Below are 18,270 nucleotides of genomic sequence, written 5' to 3'. Positions count from 1 at the left end.
GGTGGATTTTACAGTATGGTACCTAACTACTGAGGATACATGCATATCATCCACCAAAGGTACTTTTTCTTTAATATGGTACATTACATTACATATATGTTGATTAATGTATATTTGAGCTGAGTAAACACCTTCTAATGTAGACATGACAATTTAATATGAATATGATGGCTTAATCAATTATCTAACTGATTAGGGTGGATTTTCTTTTCATATGAAAATTTTAATTTTAATTTAATTTAATTTTTATTATTATTTTTTTTTAATAAATAGATATGAATAACCTTACTGCATATTTACTATGTCAGGAGTAGTTTTCAGAAAAGGAGATTCTTAACATTTCAAAAGGGTGGATTTTACTGTACCTAACTACCGAAGGTACATGGAAAAATATCATCCACTGAGGGTACTTTTCCTTTAACATGGTATATTACATTACATATATGTTGGCTAATGTATATTTCAGCCAAGTAAACACCTTCTAATGTAGACATGACAATTAAATATGTATATCATGGATTAATCCATTATCTAAATGATCAGAGTACATTTCCAAATTAAAAAAAAATATTATTATTATTATTATTATTTAAAAATATATATGAATAACCTTATGGTACATGTATGTTTACTGTCAGTGCTAGGGATAGTTCTAGGAAAATGAGACACTTAAGATTTGAGTAGGGTGGATTTTACAGTACCCAACTACCGAGGGTACATTATCATCCACCAAGGGTACTTTTCCCAAAAGATGTTATATTAATTTACATATTTGTTAACTAATGTATATTTCAGCTAAGTAAACACCTTATGTAGACACTATATGTGATAGATTAATCCATTATCAAAATGATCAGTGTAGATGTCTAAATTGTATGTAATGTTTTTATTTTGTAATCAAATATATGTGAATAACCAACCTTACAGCATGTTTACTATCTATGCTAGTAGTGGAGCAACTTAGCTGATCAATTGTGCACTTTTCTGTGAAAGCATGAACATTGGCAAATGGTTAGATTAACCCAATACAAGGATATTTAGTCCAGGGCCCACTGGAAATTGCACCCTGTATGGCTGCCATCTTGAAATCCAAGATGGCCACCATTGTGGACCTGTTTTGTTTAATATCTCCTTAACTAATACACATATCGAGAGAGTTGAAATGCCTATATCCACATGTTAGGGGACTAGGAATCCAGTGGTGACAGAAGTGTTTGCAAATTGTGGCTGCCATCTTGAAATCAAAGATGGTCGCCGTCCACATGCTATTTTGCCAATCTGATTAACAGCTCTACTGGGTCTGACAGTAGATCTAACAGCATTGCGTGGACTCAGGTGACATTTCATCTATAAATAACTATTTAAATATCGACCAATTACACTTTGCCTTTTATAGCGTTATTCGGGAACATACAAATTCTAAAAATATTGGGCGAGACTATTTATGCAATAGGCGACCTTGTTGGCCACTAATTTTATATACATGTTGTAGTACCTATCATAGCATCTATATATGTACGCTATATATGCTCTGAGCTATCGAAGCTTCCATAAAAAGGAAGTTTCTTTAACTCAACCATATGTATGTATGTATGTATGTATGTATGTATGTATGTATGCAACGGGTGGAGTGCATGCATACATGCATACATAGATACATAGATACAGATACATAGATACATATATACATATATATATATATATATATATATATATATATATATATATATATATATGTGTATTTCATTCTTCTCTACACTATATGCCTACAGTTTATGAGAATAAAGGTCATTGTCTTTATGATAATCTCGAAGAATTACCACTTGGGTGTGCAAAATTTGACACATAGTTACCGGCCTCGGTGGCATCCTGGCAGGCCATCGGTCTACAGGCTGGTAGGTACTGGGTTCGGATCTCAGTCGAGGCATGGGATTTTTAATCCAGATACCGACTCCAAACCCTGAGTGAGTGCTCCGCAAGGCTCAGTGGGTAGGTGTAAACCACTTGCACCGACCAGTGATCCATAACTGGTTCAACAAAGGCCATGGTTTGTGCTATCCTGCCTGTGGGAAGCGCAAATAAAAGATCCCTTGCTGCCTGTCGTAAAAAGAGTAGCCTATGTGGCGACAGCGGGTTTCCTCTAAAAACAGTGTCAGAATGACCATATGTTTGACGTCCAATAGCCGATAATAAGATAAAAAATCAATGTGCTCTAGTGGCGTCGTTAAATAAAACAAACTTTACTTTGACACATAGTTGTTATCTATGGATTCTGACACTGTTGGGGGTTCACATCGATAATCCACTGGGTGCCATCCTTGAGAAAACAAAGAAGAACAATTTTTATATCTACCCCATGGTTTTAGGAGCCAGGAAAGACACTGGTGCCATCATAATTGGTGTCATCATAATTCATGAGGGCGGGTAATGCGTTCACTTGATGCATGGTCGGTCTAGGATCGATCCCTGTCGGTGGACCCATTGGGCTATTTCTCATTCCAGCTAGTGCTCCACAACTGGTCATGGTATGTACTATTCTGTCTGTGGGATGGTGCACATAAAAGATCCCTTGCTGCTAATCGAAAAGAGTAGCCCATTAAGTGGCCACAGTGGGTTTCTTCTCTCAGTATCTGTGTGGTCCTTAACCATATGTCTGATGCCATATAAGCGTAAATAACATGTGTTGAGTGTGTCGTTAAATAAAACATTTCCTTCCTTCATAATTAAGATTTCATAAATGGGTCACCTGAATACAAGATGGTTGCCAATATGGTGGTTCAAATGGAGAAAATGGCAATAAATTGCTTATTGTTTGATACAGAAAAGTAACTCTTGCATTTAACCCATGGTTTTAGGGATCAATGAACACAATGAAAGTAGTTCTTCTATACCTGTTAATTTTAATTTATTCAAGATGGCCACCAATATAAGTAATGAACCGAGGAAGGTGGAACTGTTAAAAGTAACAGTCACACAAAAGACTTGTTGGTTTAAAAGGATGACCTACATGTAATAATGAAAAACCGGCCTCGATGGCGTAGTGGTTAAGCCATCAGACTACAGGCTGGTAGGTACAGGGTTTGCAGCCCGGTACCAGCTCCAACCCAGAGCGAGTTCTTAAGGGCTCAATGGATAGGTGTAAGGCCACTATACCCTCTTCTCTCTCACTAAACAACTAACCCACTGTCCTAGACAGACGGCCCAGATAGCTGAGGTGTGTGCCCAGGACAGCGTGCTTGAACCTTAATTGGATATAAGCACGAAAATAAGTTGAAATGAAATGAATAATGAAACACTATATTAAAGTGACCCTTTATTGGGTTATTTTTTTTCTCTCGGGTACTGTGTGTGTTGTTTAGTGAGCATGATAGTTTTGCCAGTTTGCAATGGAATTCAGTTTTAGCTGGTCTGGTTTTTTATTTTTATTTTTACAATAATGGTATTTAACACTGGGAATAAATAGCAAGTACTAGGCCACCTAAAATAATGTTACACTGCAAATTAACAAAATTACATCATGCATACTACACCACACACAACACTACCAAATATCTTACATTCTATTGGCCAAGAAAAGGTCACTGTAAATATAATGTTACAATGCATTTTACATCTGTCAATCCATTCAACTGATTGGGTTCTTTCTCGTTTCAACCAGTGCACCACAACTGGTCAAAGTCCATGGTATGTGCTATCCTGTCTGTGGGAAAGTGCATATAAAATATCCCTTCTGCATTAAGAAAAATGTAGCGGGTTTCCTTTGATGACTATATGAGTCAGAATTACCAAATGTTTGACATCCAGTAGCCTATGATTCATTAATCGGTGTGCTCTAGTGGTGTCGTTAAACAAAACAAACTTCTTCTGTCAAATTATTTTATTATTATTAATTGATTATCTTAAACCCACAAGTTTTTTCAATGACTGTTAATCATTTTACAAATATACAGTGGCACTTATTTTTAACAGTTCCATCTCCTTAGGTACATTGCCTGTATTGGTTGGCATCTTGAAATAATTAAAATTAACTTGTATAGAAGAATTGAACTACTTTCATCGTATTCCATGACCCCTAAAACCATGGGTTAGATGCAAGAATTACATTTTAGTACCGAATAATAAGGAAGTTATTGTAATTTTCTCAATTTGGACCACCATATTACATGGCCCATTTAGTTAAATCTGAATTTTGATAGCACCATTGCCCTCCTTGGCTCCTACAACCATAGGGTAAATGCAATAAAAAAAAATTATCTGTCAATTTATAAGCAAGCTATAGCCATTTCCCTGATTTGGCCACCATTTTGTCCACCATCTTGGATTTTTCTTCAAGGGTGCCCAGGTGGCACCCAGTAGATTATTGATGTGCACCAAATTGTGCAGACTTTGAACCCAAATTGGCATTTGGCTATTCACATTTTTATTTTATTTTTATTATAATCATAATTAAAAAAATTATTATAATATGGAAATCTACCCTGATCATTTAGATAATGGTTTAATCAATCATATACTTATTTAGTTGTTAGTGTCTATATAAGAAGGTGTTTACTTAGCTGAAATATATATTAGCTAACAAACAAGTAAATTAATATATACCATATTTTGGGAAAAGTATCCTCGGTGGATGATCTTGTAACCCCGGTAGTTAGGTACTATAAAATCCACCCTATTGAAATCTTAAGTGTCTCATTTTCCTAGAACTATCCCTAGCACTGATAGTAAACATACAGTGAGATTATTCACACATATATATATATATATTTTAAATTAAATAAAAAAAAAAGTTAAAAAAAAGTAATTTAATTCTTATAATTTGAAAATCTAGCCGTATCATTTGGATATTGGATTAATCCACCATATACATATTTAATTATTAGTGTCTACATAAGAAGGTGTTTACTTAGATAAAATATACAATAACTAACGAAGAAAGGAAATATTGTATTTAACGATGCACTCAGCACCTTTTATTTATGGTTATATGGCATCAGACATATGGTTAAGGACCACACAGATATAGAGAGAGAGGAAACCCACTGTTGCCACTTCATGGGCTACTCTTTTCAATTAGCAGCAAGGGATCTTTTATATGTACCATCCCACAGACAGGGTAGTACATACCACAACCTTTGATATGCCAGTCGTGCTGGTACCAGAAATCAATAGCTAACAAATACATAAATTAATATACCAAATTAAGGAAAAAGTAGGCCTACACTCAGTGGATGATATTGTACCCTATTGAAATCTTAAGTGTCTCAATTTGCTAAAACTATCCCTAGCACTGATAGTAAACATACAGTAAGGTTATTCACATATATTTAAAAAAAAAAATAATAATAATAATTTCTTATAATTTGGAAACCTACCCTCATCATTTAGATAATGGATTAATCCATCATATACATATTTAATTGTTAGTGTTTATATAAGAAGGTGTTTACTTAGCTGAAATATATATTATCTAACAAATAAGTAAACTGTGACGGAACATGCTCTTAATTTGTTTTCGCCTGTGGCGATGTTAATTGTTTTAGAGGGCCATGTGCAGTCCCAATATGCACTTAGACTAGGTGGGCACTTAGTTACGTAATACCTACGCGCGACGGTGGTCAAGCTGTTCTAATACACACCCAGACCAGGTGCGGAGGCCATGTGGCCAGTAGTTACGTAATACCTCCGCTAGTTCGGTTACGATCGGGGTATTGCTGGCGAACTAGGCGACGACCAGTCTAGGCTTCTAAGAAAAAATACCGACTCTGGGAGTTGTGGGAAATTCACATGATAGGGGGAGGACCGCGATGTGCCCCCAGGCGATATTCGGTTTGTAATAAATAGCTAGGATTTAGATTTATCGGGGAGAAACATAGGAAGGCTGCAGGGGAAACGGACGTCGTCCACTGAATGAAATATATAAGTTCAGTCCGGACATGGTAAATATATTTTTCTGCTCTGTTGTATAACCTTGATGTGATTGATGTGACTTTAAATATTTTAATACTGCATTATACCAATATTATTTAGATAGTATTTCCGGTAATCTGACGAAGTAAACTGTAGGCTTACTGTTCTAAAATTATTAAAGCTTAACCAGTCATCCTAGAGGACCTAGGTAAACTGTAGGTTATTGTCTTTATTGTGATAGGTACCAGTATTAAGTCTGTATTACAAGGTTACTGAATGAGTAGTTACAGGTTAATTAAAAATTAACCGGTTAGGAATAGAGTTGTAATTCCTTTATTAATTATTTTCCCCTGGCAGCGTTTCTCAATTATCACACGTGTGTGTGTTGTATCACGGTGAAGTGATTAGAATATTGTGTAAACTAGACACCTAGTGATTAACTAAGTGATTAGTTCTGGGTTGTTATTATTATTGTTGTTGTTAACTATTAACTGCGGCAAATATATTTGTCAGCTTAAGGTTAATACAGATTCCAAAGTGTATTGTGTTTTGTTATGTTTTCTAGTGAACTAACGTGCTATATTATACCTAGAGCCGAGCCACTCGGGTATAGACTGCCCGATACAGAGAGATCTAATAGATATGCAGTTAGGAGAGATATTTGGATAATCGTTTTTCATTCAGTTACGGGTATTATAGGATCCCCGTGACATAAACTAATATACCATATTTTGTGAAAAGTACCTTCGGTAGATGATCTTGTACCCTCGGTAGTTCGGTACCATAAAATCCACCCTATTGAAATCTTAAGTGTCTCATTTTCCTGGAACTATCCCTAGTACTGATAGTAAACATAAAGTATGTTTATTCACAAATATTAAAAAATAGTAATAATAAAAATAGAAAAAAGTAATAACTTGTTATAATTTGAAAATCTACCCTTATTAGTTAGATAATGGAAAGAAAGAAAGAAATGTTTTATTTAACGATGCACTCAACACATTTTATTTACGGTTATATGACGTCAGACATATGGTTAAGAACCACACAGATTTTGAGAGGAAACCCGCTGTCGCCACTACATGGACTACTCTTCCAATTAGCAGCAAGGGATCTTTTATTTGCGCTTCCCACAGGCAGGATAGCACAAACCATGGCCTTTGTTGAACCAGTTATGGATCACTGGTCGGTGCAAGTGATTTACACCTACCCATTGAGCCTTGCGGAGCACTCACTCAGGGTTTGGAGTCGGTATCTGGATTAAAAATCCCATGCCTCGACTGGGATCCGAACCCAGTACCTACCAGCCTGTAGACCGATGGCCTGCCACGACGCCACCGAGGCCGGTTCTGGTGCAATCTAAAGCCCTGACATTAGCCAAATATCATGTACCACATTGTTAGGTCAGTTGTTCGGTCAATTTAACCTCACCGTACCTGTAGGTGGTAGATTATGAATTAACGCACGATTATATATTCATTTTTACATATACTGTATATATATTCATGTTTACATATCTGATACAGACGTTAACCCCCCCCCCCCCCCCCCAAAAAAAAAAAAAAAATACACCCACCCAAACTATGCGATATATTATATTATTCACGTATTATTAATATTGTGTCACGTTTACAAACGATTAACTTTACAGCGTTGTTTGTAGTTCGATACATCTGTCATAAACTCAGTTACTCAGTTGCCGAGTTGACGGCAGGTGTATCGTACTACGTAGGTACGTCAAAACATCGGAAGTACAGATTAGAAGAAAAAAACACATTGAAAAACGCATTTGTATTACTTAATATTTTTATTAAATGCTCGTTACAATAACACAGCTCTATATTTGACATAATTTACTAGGGAATTAGGCCTATTCGTTCATATTTATGTTTATTTCCCGCGGAAACATATCAGACTAGTTTATGACATGGGGCGTGGCTTACGAAAAAGGGCGTAGCTTAAAATCGCATTTCGCGAGATGTTACATCCTGGTGGCTACGATTAAGTATTTCCCGCTTTATGCGTGCGACTCTTATTTACTTAATAGTTTAAACAACACTCTCGCCTTTCACGGTTTAACGTCTTACGTTAATACAAACCATAAATACAACTTGAACTTAATAAACGCGCGTGCTTCCATTAGTAACAATTCGCCAACACTATTAAAAAAGTAACCGTGGCTATTTTGGAATATTAAACAAAAATAAAATATATGATTATATCTATACAAAAATGAGGAGAAAATGAAATAATTAACTTAAAAAACCCCACACGCTCTGCAATTTAGACCAATTTAACAAACGGCTAAACAGCCAAGGTACGCATTAAAAGCTGCATTGTTACTGAAGAAATCGATAATCAGGGCCGTAGCTAAGATTTTTTAAATTATTATTATTATTATTATTATTTATTCATTTTTTGGGGGTGGGGGGGGGGGGCTGAGTAGTTAATAGTCTAAAACTGCTTAAACGGTTAAAAAGGTGAATTTTCTTTAAGTTTCTGTAAAAGAAAGAAATGTTTTATTTAACGACGCACTCAACACATTTTATTTACGGTTATATGGCGTCAGACATATGGTTAAGGACCACACATATATTGACGGAGGAAACCCGCTATCGCTACTTCATGGGCTACTCTTTTCGATTAGCAGCAAGGGATCTTTTATATGCACCATCCCATAGACAGGATAGCACATACCACGGCCTTTGATGTACCAGTTGTTCTGCACTGGCTGGAGCGAGGGATAGCCCAATGGGCCCACTGATGGGGATCGATCCCAAACCGACCGGGCATCAAGCGAGCGCTTTACCACACGGCTACGTCTCGCACTCATAAGTTTCTATAAGTTCTTTAAGTTTCTACAAACCGGCAGTTGCCTCCCCCCCCCTTCCCCCCCCCCCCCCCCCCCCGCTAGCTACGGCCCTGATAATGCAGTGCACACACTAAAGGTGCGTGCTTTACCTCGGCTGTTCCATCAGTTGTCCTCATACCTGTATGCATTTTTTTTTTAACCTATGCATTTTAATAATAATTTGTGAAAAAAGTTTTTAATTAGACTAAAAAATTTTTTTTTTCCTTGTTGAGTTGGTTTGGGGTGGAAACTTATTAATATGTTTTTTTTTTCACATGAATGTTAATGCAAGATAAAATAAACATATACAGATTTAGAACACTGAAACTGATTACAAATTATTCACTCGTTACATATACATCCTGCATTTCGTGGCAAAATGTTCGCTTGATGTGCGGTTGGTCTAGCATCGATCCCCATCGGTGGACCCATTGGGCTATTTCTCGTTCCAACCACTGGTGTAACAAAGGCCGTGGTATGTACTATCCTGTCTGTGGGATGGTGCATATAAAAGATCCCTTGCTGCTAATCGAAAAGAGTAGCCCATGAAGTGGCGACAGTGGGTTTTCTCTCTCAATATCTGTGTGGTCCTTAACCATATGTCTGACGCCATAACACCGTCAATAAAATGTGTTGAGTGCGACGTTAAATAAAACATTTCCTTCCTTCCTTTCGTCGGAATGGAGTAATCTGCCCAAAGGAACCTGTGAGACAGAACCGACCGCCTATGTAAACACATTGCCTGGCAACAGGAATGGCTGGCACCGGCCCAGCATATTGCAATTATGTGATATGATTTTATTCATTATAGAGTTATATGTCAACAGTTCCGTTTTGACGTAAACAGATTATAAATATTAGCAGCTAACCATTGTTCACTGTTCCGGACAGACATCCATGGACCAATTTCACAAAACGTAAATCTAGTTTTGCACGTAAACGTAATTCTACGACAAAACCACAATTGGAATTACTACCGAACAGTACAACTGACAAAGATTCAAGTACGCTTATTTCAGCAGCAAAAAACAAATTGTTATCAGTAAAGCCCCTGACCTACGGTAATTTATATCGCAGCTAAGACAGCCCAGATTACTGCTCGGAGCCCGTTCCACGAAGCGATCTTAGCGCTAAGATCACATTAAGTGAATACAGTTTTCAGTTTCTTTATTGACTTTGAGCTGAAAGCTCATCAGTACAGAATAATGATATATACATACAGGTAAAACAGTGGTGATGTACATACATTGATATAATTATAGTACACAAGCTGTTGAGAGTGCATAAAAAACCTATTAGATACAGCTATTTCTCAAATTTGCAGCAAGATATAAATATTTACCTAAATTGCGCATTTGCTTAATATTATGTACAGTAAGCAGCTGAATAAATTTAAAGACAGAAGGCTTTTTCCAATAATATGGCTTAATAAGTGAAATTCTTAAATTGTTATATAATGGACAAACCAATATAAAATGATATTCATCTTCAATTTCATCAGCACATTTAAAACATTTTCTTTCTGATTTATCAGTATTGTGATATCTGCCAGTTTCAATGGCTAGACTATGGGCTGATAGGCGGTATTTAATAATATGTTTTCTAAAATGTACAGGAATGTATTTACTAAGGTAGTATTGCAAACCATATATGTTACCATCAATGAAATATCTATAATAAAAACATTTTGGAGAGTCATGGATCTGACCTCTAATTACCTGTTGTGCTTGATCTAGCAGTCTTTGCTTAATGACAGGTAAGTGTTTAGAATCAATATGTTGATTTAGCCATAACTCTCCAAAACCTAACCTAGTCAGTTCATATTTGACATAATAAGCCCAATTTGTTTCATTTTGAACCTCAACACAATCATATAGATGTAAGTAACAATTTTTAATAATGCAATTATTAGTATTTAAAATTTTGTACCAATACTTTATCATACTGAATATTCTATTGACTCGTAATGGTACACGACCCAGTTCAGCATATATCAGGGAATTATTAGTGGATCGTTTTACACCTAGTAATCTTTTACAAAAATCGAGGTGAAGCTTTTCTATTGTGTTCCCTTTGTGGAAACCCCAAAAGTAGTCATGCACCCAAGGTGATCTTAGCGCTAAGATCACATGAAGTGAATAAAGTAGTCATGCACCCAAGGTGATCTTAGCGCTAAGATTACTCGTGGAACGGGGCCCGGAACAACACGATTGAACCGTAATTATAAATAAGTACCAAACATAAATTTTAAAAATTAAATGAAATTTCGCTGTCAAACCTGTTTATAGATCTATCTTGTTGATATCTTGAATTATGTTTATGGATAGGTTCAGCTGTAACTAAAACTTTGATTTACGTATTTCAGGTGTACTTAGTACCTCCAGGCCTACGCAGTTCCACATAGTGTACGTATGACCTTCTGGTGTTTGTCGACCTTCAGGTATATGTTAAATCGTAGGACCATCAACAGTACGTATGACATTCAGCTTTACGAAGGACATTCAAGTGTGCGTAGGACATTTAAGTGTATGTAAGACATCCAGGTGTACTTAATATATGTTGGTCGGATATCAACGTGTCCTAGGACATCCAGATGCATGTGAGATATTCGGAGATATTCGGATGCAAGTAGGATATTCTACTGTACATAGAGCATTCAGTAGGACCGTCAAGTGAATGTGACAAATTATGGTGAGCGTGGAACATCTAGATATATGTGGGACATTCTTTATATATGTACATAGAACCTTCTGGTGTATACATGGAATCGTCAAGTGAACATTGAATCGCCTTGCATCTATACTATATACAATGTAGCGTGATTAAAAAAAAAGAAAAAAAGAAAGAAAGAAGATAAACGCCATCAGCGCAGAATGAGCGGAAAGAACCGTTGGCGCGAGGAGTATTTCGAGACTCTGTCATCCGGCCTGGAGCGACTCCTGCAGGATGAGAGGCACACCGACGTGACCATCAACATCAACGAGCGGTCGTTCAAGGCCCACAAGGCCATCCTGTCTGCGATGTCACACTACTTCGACGCCATGTTCTCGTCGGGTATGCGGGAGACGGTGACGGGCGTGGTGCACATGGAGGGAATCGAGGAGGACATCTTCCAGTCGGTGCTGTTCTACATCTACCGCGGCTACGACGAGATCTTCGAGGACAACGCGGAGAAGATGCTCAACGCCGCCGCCATCCTGCAGATGGAGAAGCTCCAGACGAGGTGCGAGGAGTTCCTCTGCAAGAGCATCAGCACTGACAACTGTCTGCCGAGATGGCGGCTGGCGATGCAGCATCAGTGCACGTTGCTTAAAGAACATACGTGGTCGTTCATCCTGAAGCATTTCGCGGAGCTGTATGAAAGTGATGTTCTGTGCACCCTGGATGTGGACGAGATGGTGGCCCTGGTGAAGGACGATCACCTGTGTGCTCGAGACGAGGAGACTCTCTGCGAGGCGGTTATAGACTGGGTCGAGACCGACGTGGAAACCAGAAAAAGTCAGCTGTCGAGAGTCTTTGTTCACCTCAGGCTGGCTCTGACCAGACCAGAGTACTTACTGAACATTGTTAAAAAATACGATTTTATAGCTAAGGATTCGGTTTGCATGGAAGCCATAAACGGTGCCAAGAACTGTGGTTTGTTGCCAGCGAGGCGTCACGACTACAGCTCCTCTCTGATGCACTACAGGAACCCTGCTGAGATGGAGGATGTCCTGGTGGTCGTGTCTGGAGGTGAGACCGCCAAGCCTCCGTACGTCAGATCCAAGAACGTCTACGCCTACAGCTTCAACACCAAACTCTGGTTCCAGCTGGCGTCAATACCGTACGATCCGGGAATCGAATTCGCTTGTTGTGTGTACGACAACGATATATACATCTCCGGCGGCGGGCTGTGGCAGACGGCCCTAATGCGGTACAAATCCAAGAAGAACAAATGGCATCCGATAAAAGACAAACTAAACTTAGGAAGACGCCGTCACGCCATGGTAGCGTCAGGGAGATGTCTATATGTTCTAGGAGGATACAACAGCGAGAAGGCGGAAGGGTCTCGAATTGTCAGCACTATCGAGAAGTTTGACCTTGACTGTGGAGGATGGACGGAATCAGGGGAACTGGACATCGGCGTGAGCTCTGTTTCGGCATCGATGCTGGGAGAGAAAATCTTTATATTCGGAGGAGAGAAGAACGACAAAACGGACGTCCATTCCATTCAGTGCTACGACATCAAGACCGAACAGGTCACTGTGGTGGCAGACCTTTCGAAATCATGCAAGCTGTGTCGCTCGGTGATCTGCGACGAGAAGGTGTATGTGGTGACCTACGACGGAGAGGTGCTCTGCTTCACCGAGGACTACAACGTCGAGTCGGTGGGCACGATCCCGGGGTTCGAGAGAGTCCACTTTGGTCTGATTCACAGACGCGGGACCCTCGTGCTCCTCGGCGGACTGGCAGCGGGATCGGACCCGAACAGGGACCTCTGTGACTCGATGATCAGATACGACATCGAGACGAACTCGTCGGAGAAGCTGCCGGACAAGATTCCGTCTCCCAGACTGATAGACAGCTGTGCTAAGATTATCATCGACAAGAAGTTCCTCGAGGAGGACGATGCTGCCGACTGCTGACTGCTGAGGTCAAATTCAGAACAGGTGCTTGTTGTCTCCCTGTCCTATGTGTGAGTGAGAACTCTTTGTACATGCCAACCTGGCTCGATGGCGCAGTGGTTAAGCCATCGAACTGCAGACTGGTAGGTACAGGGTTCGCAGCCCAGTACCGGCTCCAACCCAGAGCGAGTTCTTAAGGGCTCAATGGGTAGGTGTAAGGCCAGTACACCCTCTTCTCTCTCACTAACCACTAACCACCTAACAACTAACCCACTGTCCTAGACAGACAGCCCAGATAGCTGAGGTGTGTGCCCAGGACAGCGTGCTTGGACTTTAATTGGATAGAAGCACGAAAATAAATTAAATGTACACGCCCATATACCACAAAGGTTTCGGGGGTGGTCTATCCCGGTGCCTGGGCTCCGACATGGCCAGGGACGTGACCCGGGACCCTATATGTGAATTCATGTGCCAATATTGAGAACAACCACGTGTATTATGTGGCCCCTGATTGGCCCTAAGTCCAACCAGCAAACGTTTCGTTAACGTTCGCGAACTACTAGTATTTGATTGGTTCCCGACGTGGTTATTTGGTTTAACGTGAGGCGCCTAAATCAGTCTAGCGGACGTTTTTCCGCTCGGTCTGGTTGAACGCAGCCCTGGATATCTAACGTTATCGAATAATTAATATAATGATGTGCTGGGCCCAGTTGTTCAAAGCACAGTTAAACTAGACCCTGGGTTAATCGAATATTTTCTTTTTAATTATCTATATATATATATATATATATATATATATATATATATATATATATATATATATATATATAAATTATATTTTAATTTGCATAATTGTAAAATATAACTTTTTATGTGTGGATACATTTGGTTGTTATAAATCAAGTTTCAAAATTATGTTTTCAACTGCTATTTGTATTGATTGAGTCCTTTTTTTTTTAAATGTCTAACTAACGTTTGAACAACTGGTCCTTGGTGTTATCAGCACAGAAATGTACACCCATACATCCATACATTCATACATACATCCATACATCCATACATCCATCTATCCATACACGCATACAGACGTGCATGTATACATACACGTACAAACATACGTTACATATATGTTATGCATGCGCAGCTTCAGTAGTGACATAAGAGGTACGATAATCCAGGATTAGTTCTAAGTCAGGGTAAGCTATTTTGTCACTTATTTAATCTATCATGTATGTTCCTATTATGCCTTTATGGAACGGCCAGAGCGTAACCCCGAATAAAGAGTACGTCATTTTTTAGTTTTTTAATTCCAAAATTTATTAAATATTTGTGAACAAAATCCTAGATCACAGCTAAAAATGCTGGCCAAGTTTCTTCTAAGTTAACAAAAAATTAAATTCAATCATTATGTTTAAGCGGTATTAAATATTGCTTAAACCAAGTTTAAGCAATACTAATATCAACATTTGCGATTTAAAACTTAATGCTAAATCATCAAGTTTATATATTATTATACCAATATCAAAGTTATGTAAGTCCATGGGACGATGTTAATGTAGACTTAATCTGAACAAAACCATTTGATTTATACCATTATTTTAACTCTATGAGTATTAGACTAGTGCTAAAGCATTAAAAATCAAGGCAAATTGGCGGCTGACAGTTTACCAAGATTTGTTTTGTATATATTGACGGCTGACAAATATAAGTTCAAAGAGTATGTTGACAATTGCTTATAATGATGCCAGGAACATTTAAAAGTTTCAAAGAGTATATCCACAATTGCTTATAATGATGACGGGCACATTTAAAAGTTTCAAAGAGTTTATCCACAATTGCTTATAATGATGCCGGGAACATTTAAAAGTTTCAAAGAGTTTATCCACAATTGCTTATAATGATGCCGGGAACATTTAAAAGTTTCAAAGAGTATATCCACAATTGCTTATAATGATGACGGGCACATTTAAAAGTTTCAAAGAGTATATCCACAATTGCTTATAATGATGACGGGCACATTTAAAAGTTCCAAAGAGTATATCCACAATTGCTTATAATGATGACGGGCACATTTAAATGTTTCAAAGAGTATATCCACAATTGCTTATAATGATGACGGGCACATTTAAAAGTTTCAAAGAGTATATCAACAATTGCTTATAATGATGACGGGCACATTTAAAAGTTCCAAAGAGTATATCCACAATTGCTTATAATGATGACGGGCACATTTAAAAGTTCCAAAGAGTATATCCACAATTGCTTATAATGATGACGGGCACATTTAAAAGTTCCAAAGAGTATATCCACAATTGCTTATAATGATGACGGGAACATTTAAAAGTTTCAAAGTGTTTATCCACAATTGCTTATGGGTACCAGAGCTTCATAGAGCTTCACACTATATCCTTAGGTTTAGATTTAATATATCAATTTCAGACTGCTGAAACATTAAGTATTAGATGTTTCAATTATTCAAATAAATACGTCAAACTTCGTTATATCGATGATGAGGGGATCGAACCAAATAGCTCGAGTAAACGGCGGGTCTCGATAAACACATGGTGAAAAGACATGCTATGAGATATTTTCTCTTCCTCCAGATATCCTGGCTGGTGGGATAACAGATTTGGAGATAACGATGATTAATTGTGTATAGGATATGCTTCTTCTGTAATAAACAAAACTGTTTCATTTCAAAAATAGTAACAAGTGAAATTTAGCTTGATGACGATTAACTCAATACTGACTTCCATGTTTTAAACTGTAACAAGTAATTATGTCATATTAAATGATGTCCTTTTTTATCGGATTATTTGTAAAATATATAGAGGATATTTCATGTTTTTTGTGAAATATGATTTATATCTTATCGAGTGAAGTTGCAATAACATCTCACGAGTCGCACTTGTATATCGAGTGATATGATAGCAAACTTCACGAGATGAGATATAAATCATATTTGACAAAAAACATGAAATTTTCTATTTATTATATAACTTTTGGCAATTTACCTTTATGTTTAAAATGCCAGCAGCAAAATAATTCCGGCTTTCTTACAGTGAAGATAACACTTTCTACAGTGACGATAACACATTTTATAGTGAAATAGTGACATTTTCACTCTAAAATGTGTTATCGTCACTGAGTGACTGATAACATTTTTATTTCACTAATATTTTAAGATATTTAACAAAATGTTATATGATAAAAATGTATAAGATATCAATAAATGAAAATAACAACTATGTTTGTTTGCATCATATGTATTATGTAATTATAATATTTAAGCTTTAGTACATGTGCATGCATGTAGCGTATTGTAATAATTCCCATGACCTTCACTGAAATATATAAATATAAGCAACAAAGGCTGACGTGTTAATAAGCTTGCTATGCAATTTTTACAGCGTTCTGAAAAAAGAAAGCATGTACCCAGTTTATTATTGTTACATGTATTATAAGGAGTTTAAAAGTAACGACATTCGTTATGAAAATAAATTTAATAAATAAATCTGATTTATTTTAAATATACATATATATTTTATTGTAGGTAAGTATATATTATATTTAACTTACCATAAATGTGGGGATTTTTATGTTACAATACAAATGTTTTTGTTGTGCTCGTGTTATTGTTATTTGTTAGCTGCATTATTTATCTAGACATCAATGCCAAACATACGCCTTGCCAGTATATATAACAAAAGGTATATTTTATTTAACGAAGCATTCAACACATTTTATTTACGGTTATATGACGTCAGACACATGGTTAAGGACCACACAGATATTGAGAGAGGAAACCCGCTGTCGCCACTGTCGTCGTGTAGCTTTGGTACTGGTTACCAATATGTCAATTTAATATCATGATTCCACTCGAGAATACTGAAAATAAAGGTCTCTGGCATTAGATTCAGAGGTAAATGTGTATCTATAGACACAGTAGTTGACCATTTGGTTGTCAAAAATTGCCAAACTATTAACCAAAGAGCAATCTAGTGTTATCCTGTCATATAAACAGGATAAAGCTACATGATACTCGAGTTAGGATACTGGGTACAGCAACCGAGTGTCAACTTAATGTATTTGAGACTATCAAAAGAATGACATCATTACGATAGGGGCGGGGTCTAGCTCAGTCGGTAGAACACTTGCCTGAGGTGCTTTGGTAGCAGGATCGAACCACCTCGATGGACCCATTCTCTGATTGTTCTCCCCCTGTCCCAACCAGTGCCCCACAACTGGTATATCAAAGGTCATGGTATGTGCTGTCTTGCCTGTGAGAAAGTGCATGTCACAGAATGGGAAAATGTAGAGTGTTTCATCTTAGATTATGATTTAAAAATTAACAAATGTTTGACATTCAATAGCCGATGATTAATATATAAATGTGCTCTAGTGGTGTCATTAAACAAAACAGTCTTTAACTTTTTTCATTTCAATAAACCATTATGTTTTGTTGATCAAGTAAATGTCACCACAGATGAAACGTTTGACTGGTTGTATCTTGTGTAATGCTGGTCTCAGACTGTCGACTGTCACGACGAAGTTGGCCAACTTGACGGTTGCGTTGTAATTTTCCCAAACTCCCGACTTAAGACGGGCGAATTGTAAGAGCGCTCAGACTAGCAACTGGACAGTCGTAGACATCGTGAGTGCAGGGGACGTTGGCCAACTTTGTCCTCGAAGTTGGTAGTCTGATCCTAGCATAACGTAATCCAGACTCAAGTGCACTTAAATGCAGGTTACTTTTGCGACATGTGGTTATGTTGATGATCTCTAACACTGAATGTTTCCAATGAGTTGGTATTCCAAGAGCTGAATTAAGTGGGAGTCCAAGGGCCACATGTTTTTTTGCCGTTTTTAATTTTGTGTTTGTATGACGCGAATAGTATATGCAGGACA

At 37.6% G+C, this 18,270-nt stretch overlaps 1 protein-coding gene across 2 annotated transcripts in view; it reads left to right on the top strand.

Annotated features, from left to right (window-relative positions):
* LOC121367764 (kelch-like protein 6) overlaps window positions 1-13,594 on the top strand; it is a 32,172-nt gene extending 18,578 nt beyond the window's left edge. For both annotated transcript variants that reach the window (XM_041492124.1, XM_041492125.1), the window contains exon 2: window positions 11,124-13,594. In XM_041492124.1, coding sequence (XP_041348058.1) covers window positions 11,632-13,383 — 1,752 coding nt within the window. In that variant the 5' untranslated portion in view covers window positions 11,124-11,631 and the 3' untranslated portion in view covers window positions 13,384-13,594. The remainder of the gene's footprint in view (window positions 1-11,123) is intronic.
* The last annotated feature ends 4,676 nt before the right edge of the window (window positions 13,595-18,270 follow it).

Source organism: Gigantopelta aegis, chromosome 3 (assembly GCF_016097555.1).
Source record: "Gigantopelta aegis isolate Gae_Host chromosome 3, Gae_host_genome, whole genome shotgun sequence".
NCBI classification, from domain to species: Eukaryota; Metazoa; Mollusca; class Gastropoda; order Neomphalida; family Peltospiridae; genus Gigantopelta; species Gigantopelta aegis.
The sequence above is the reverse complement of the archived record's forward strand: the minus strand, read 5'-3'. Positions and strand labels throughout refer to the sequence as shown.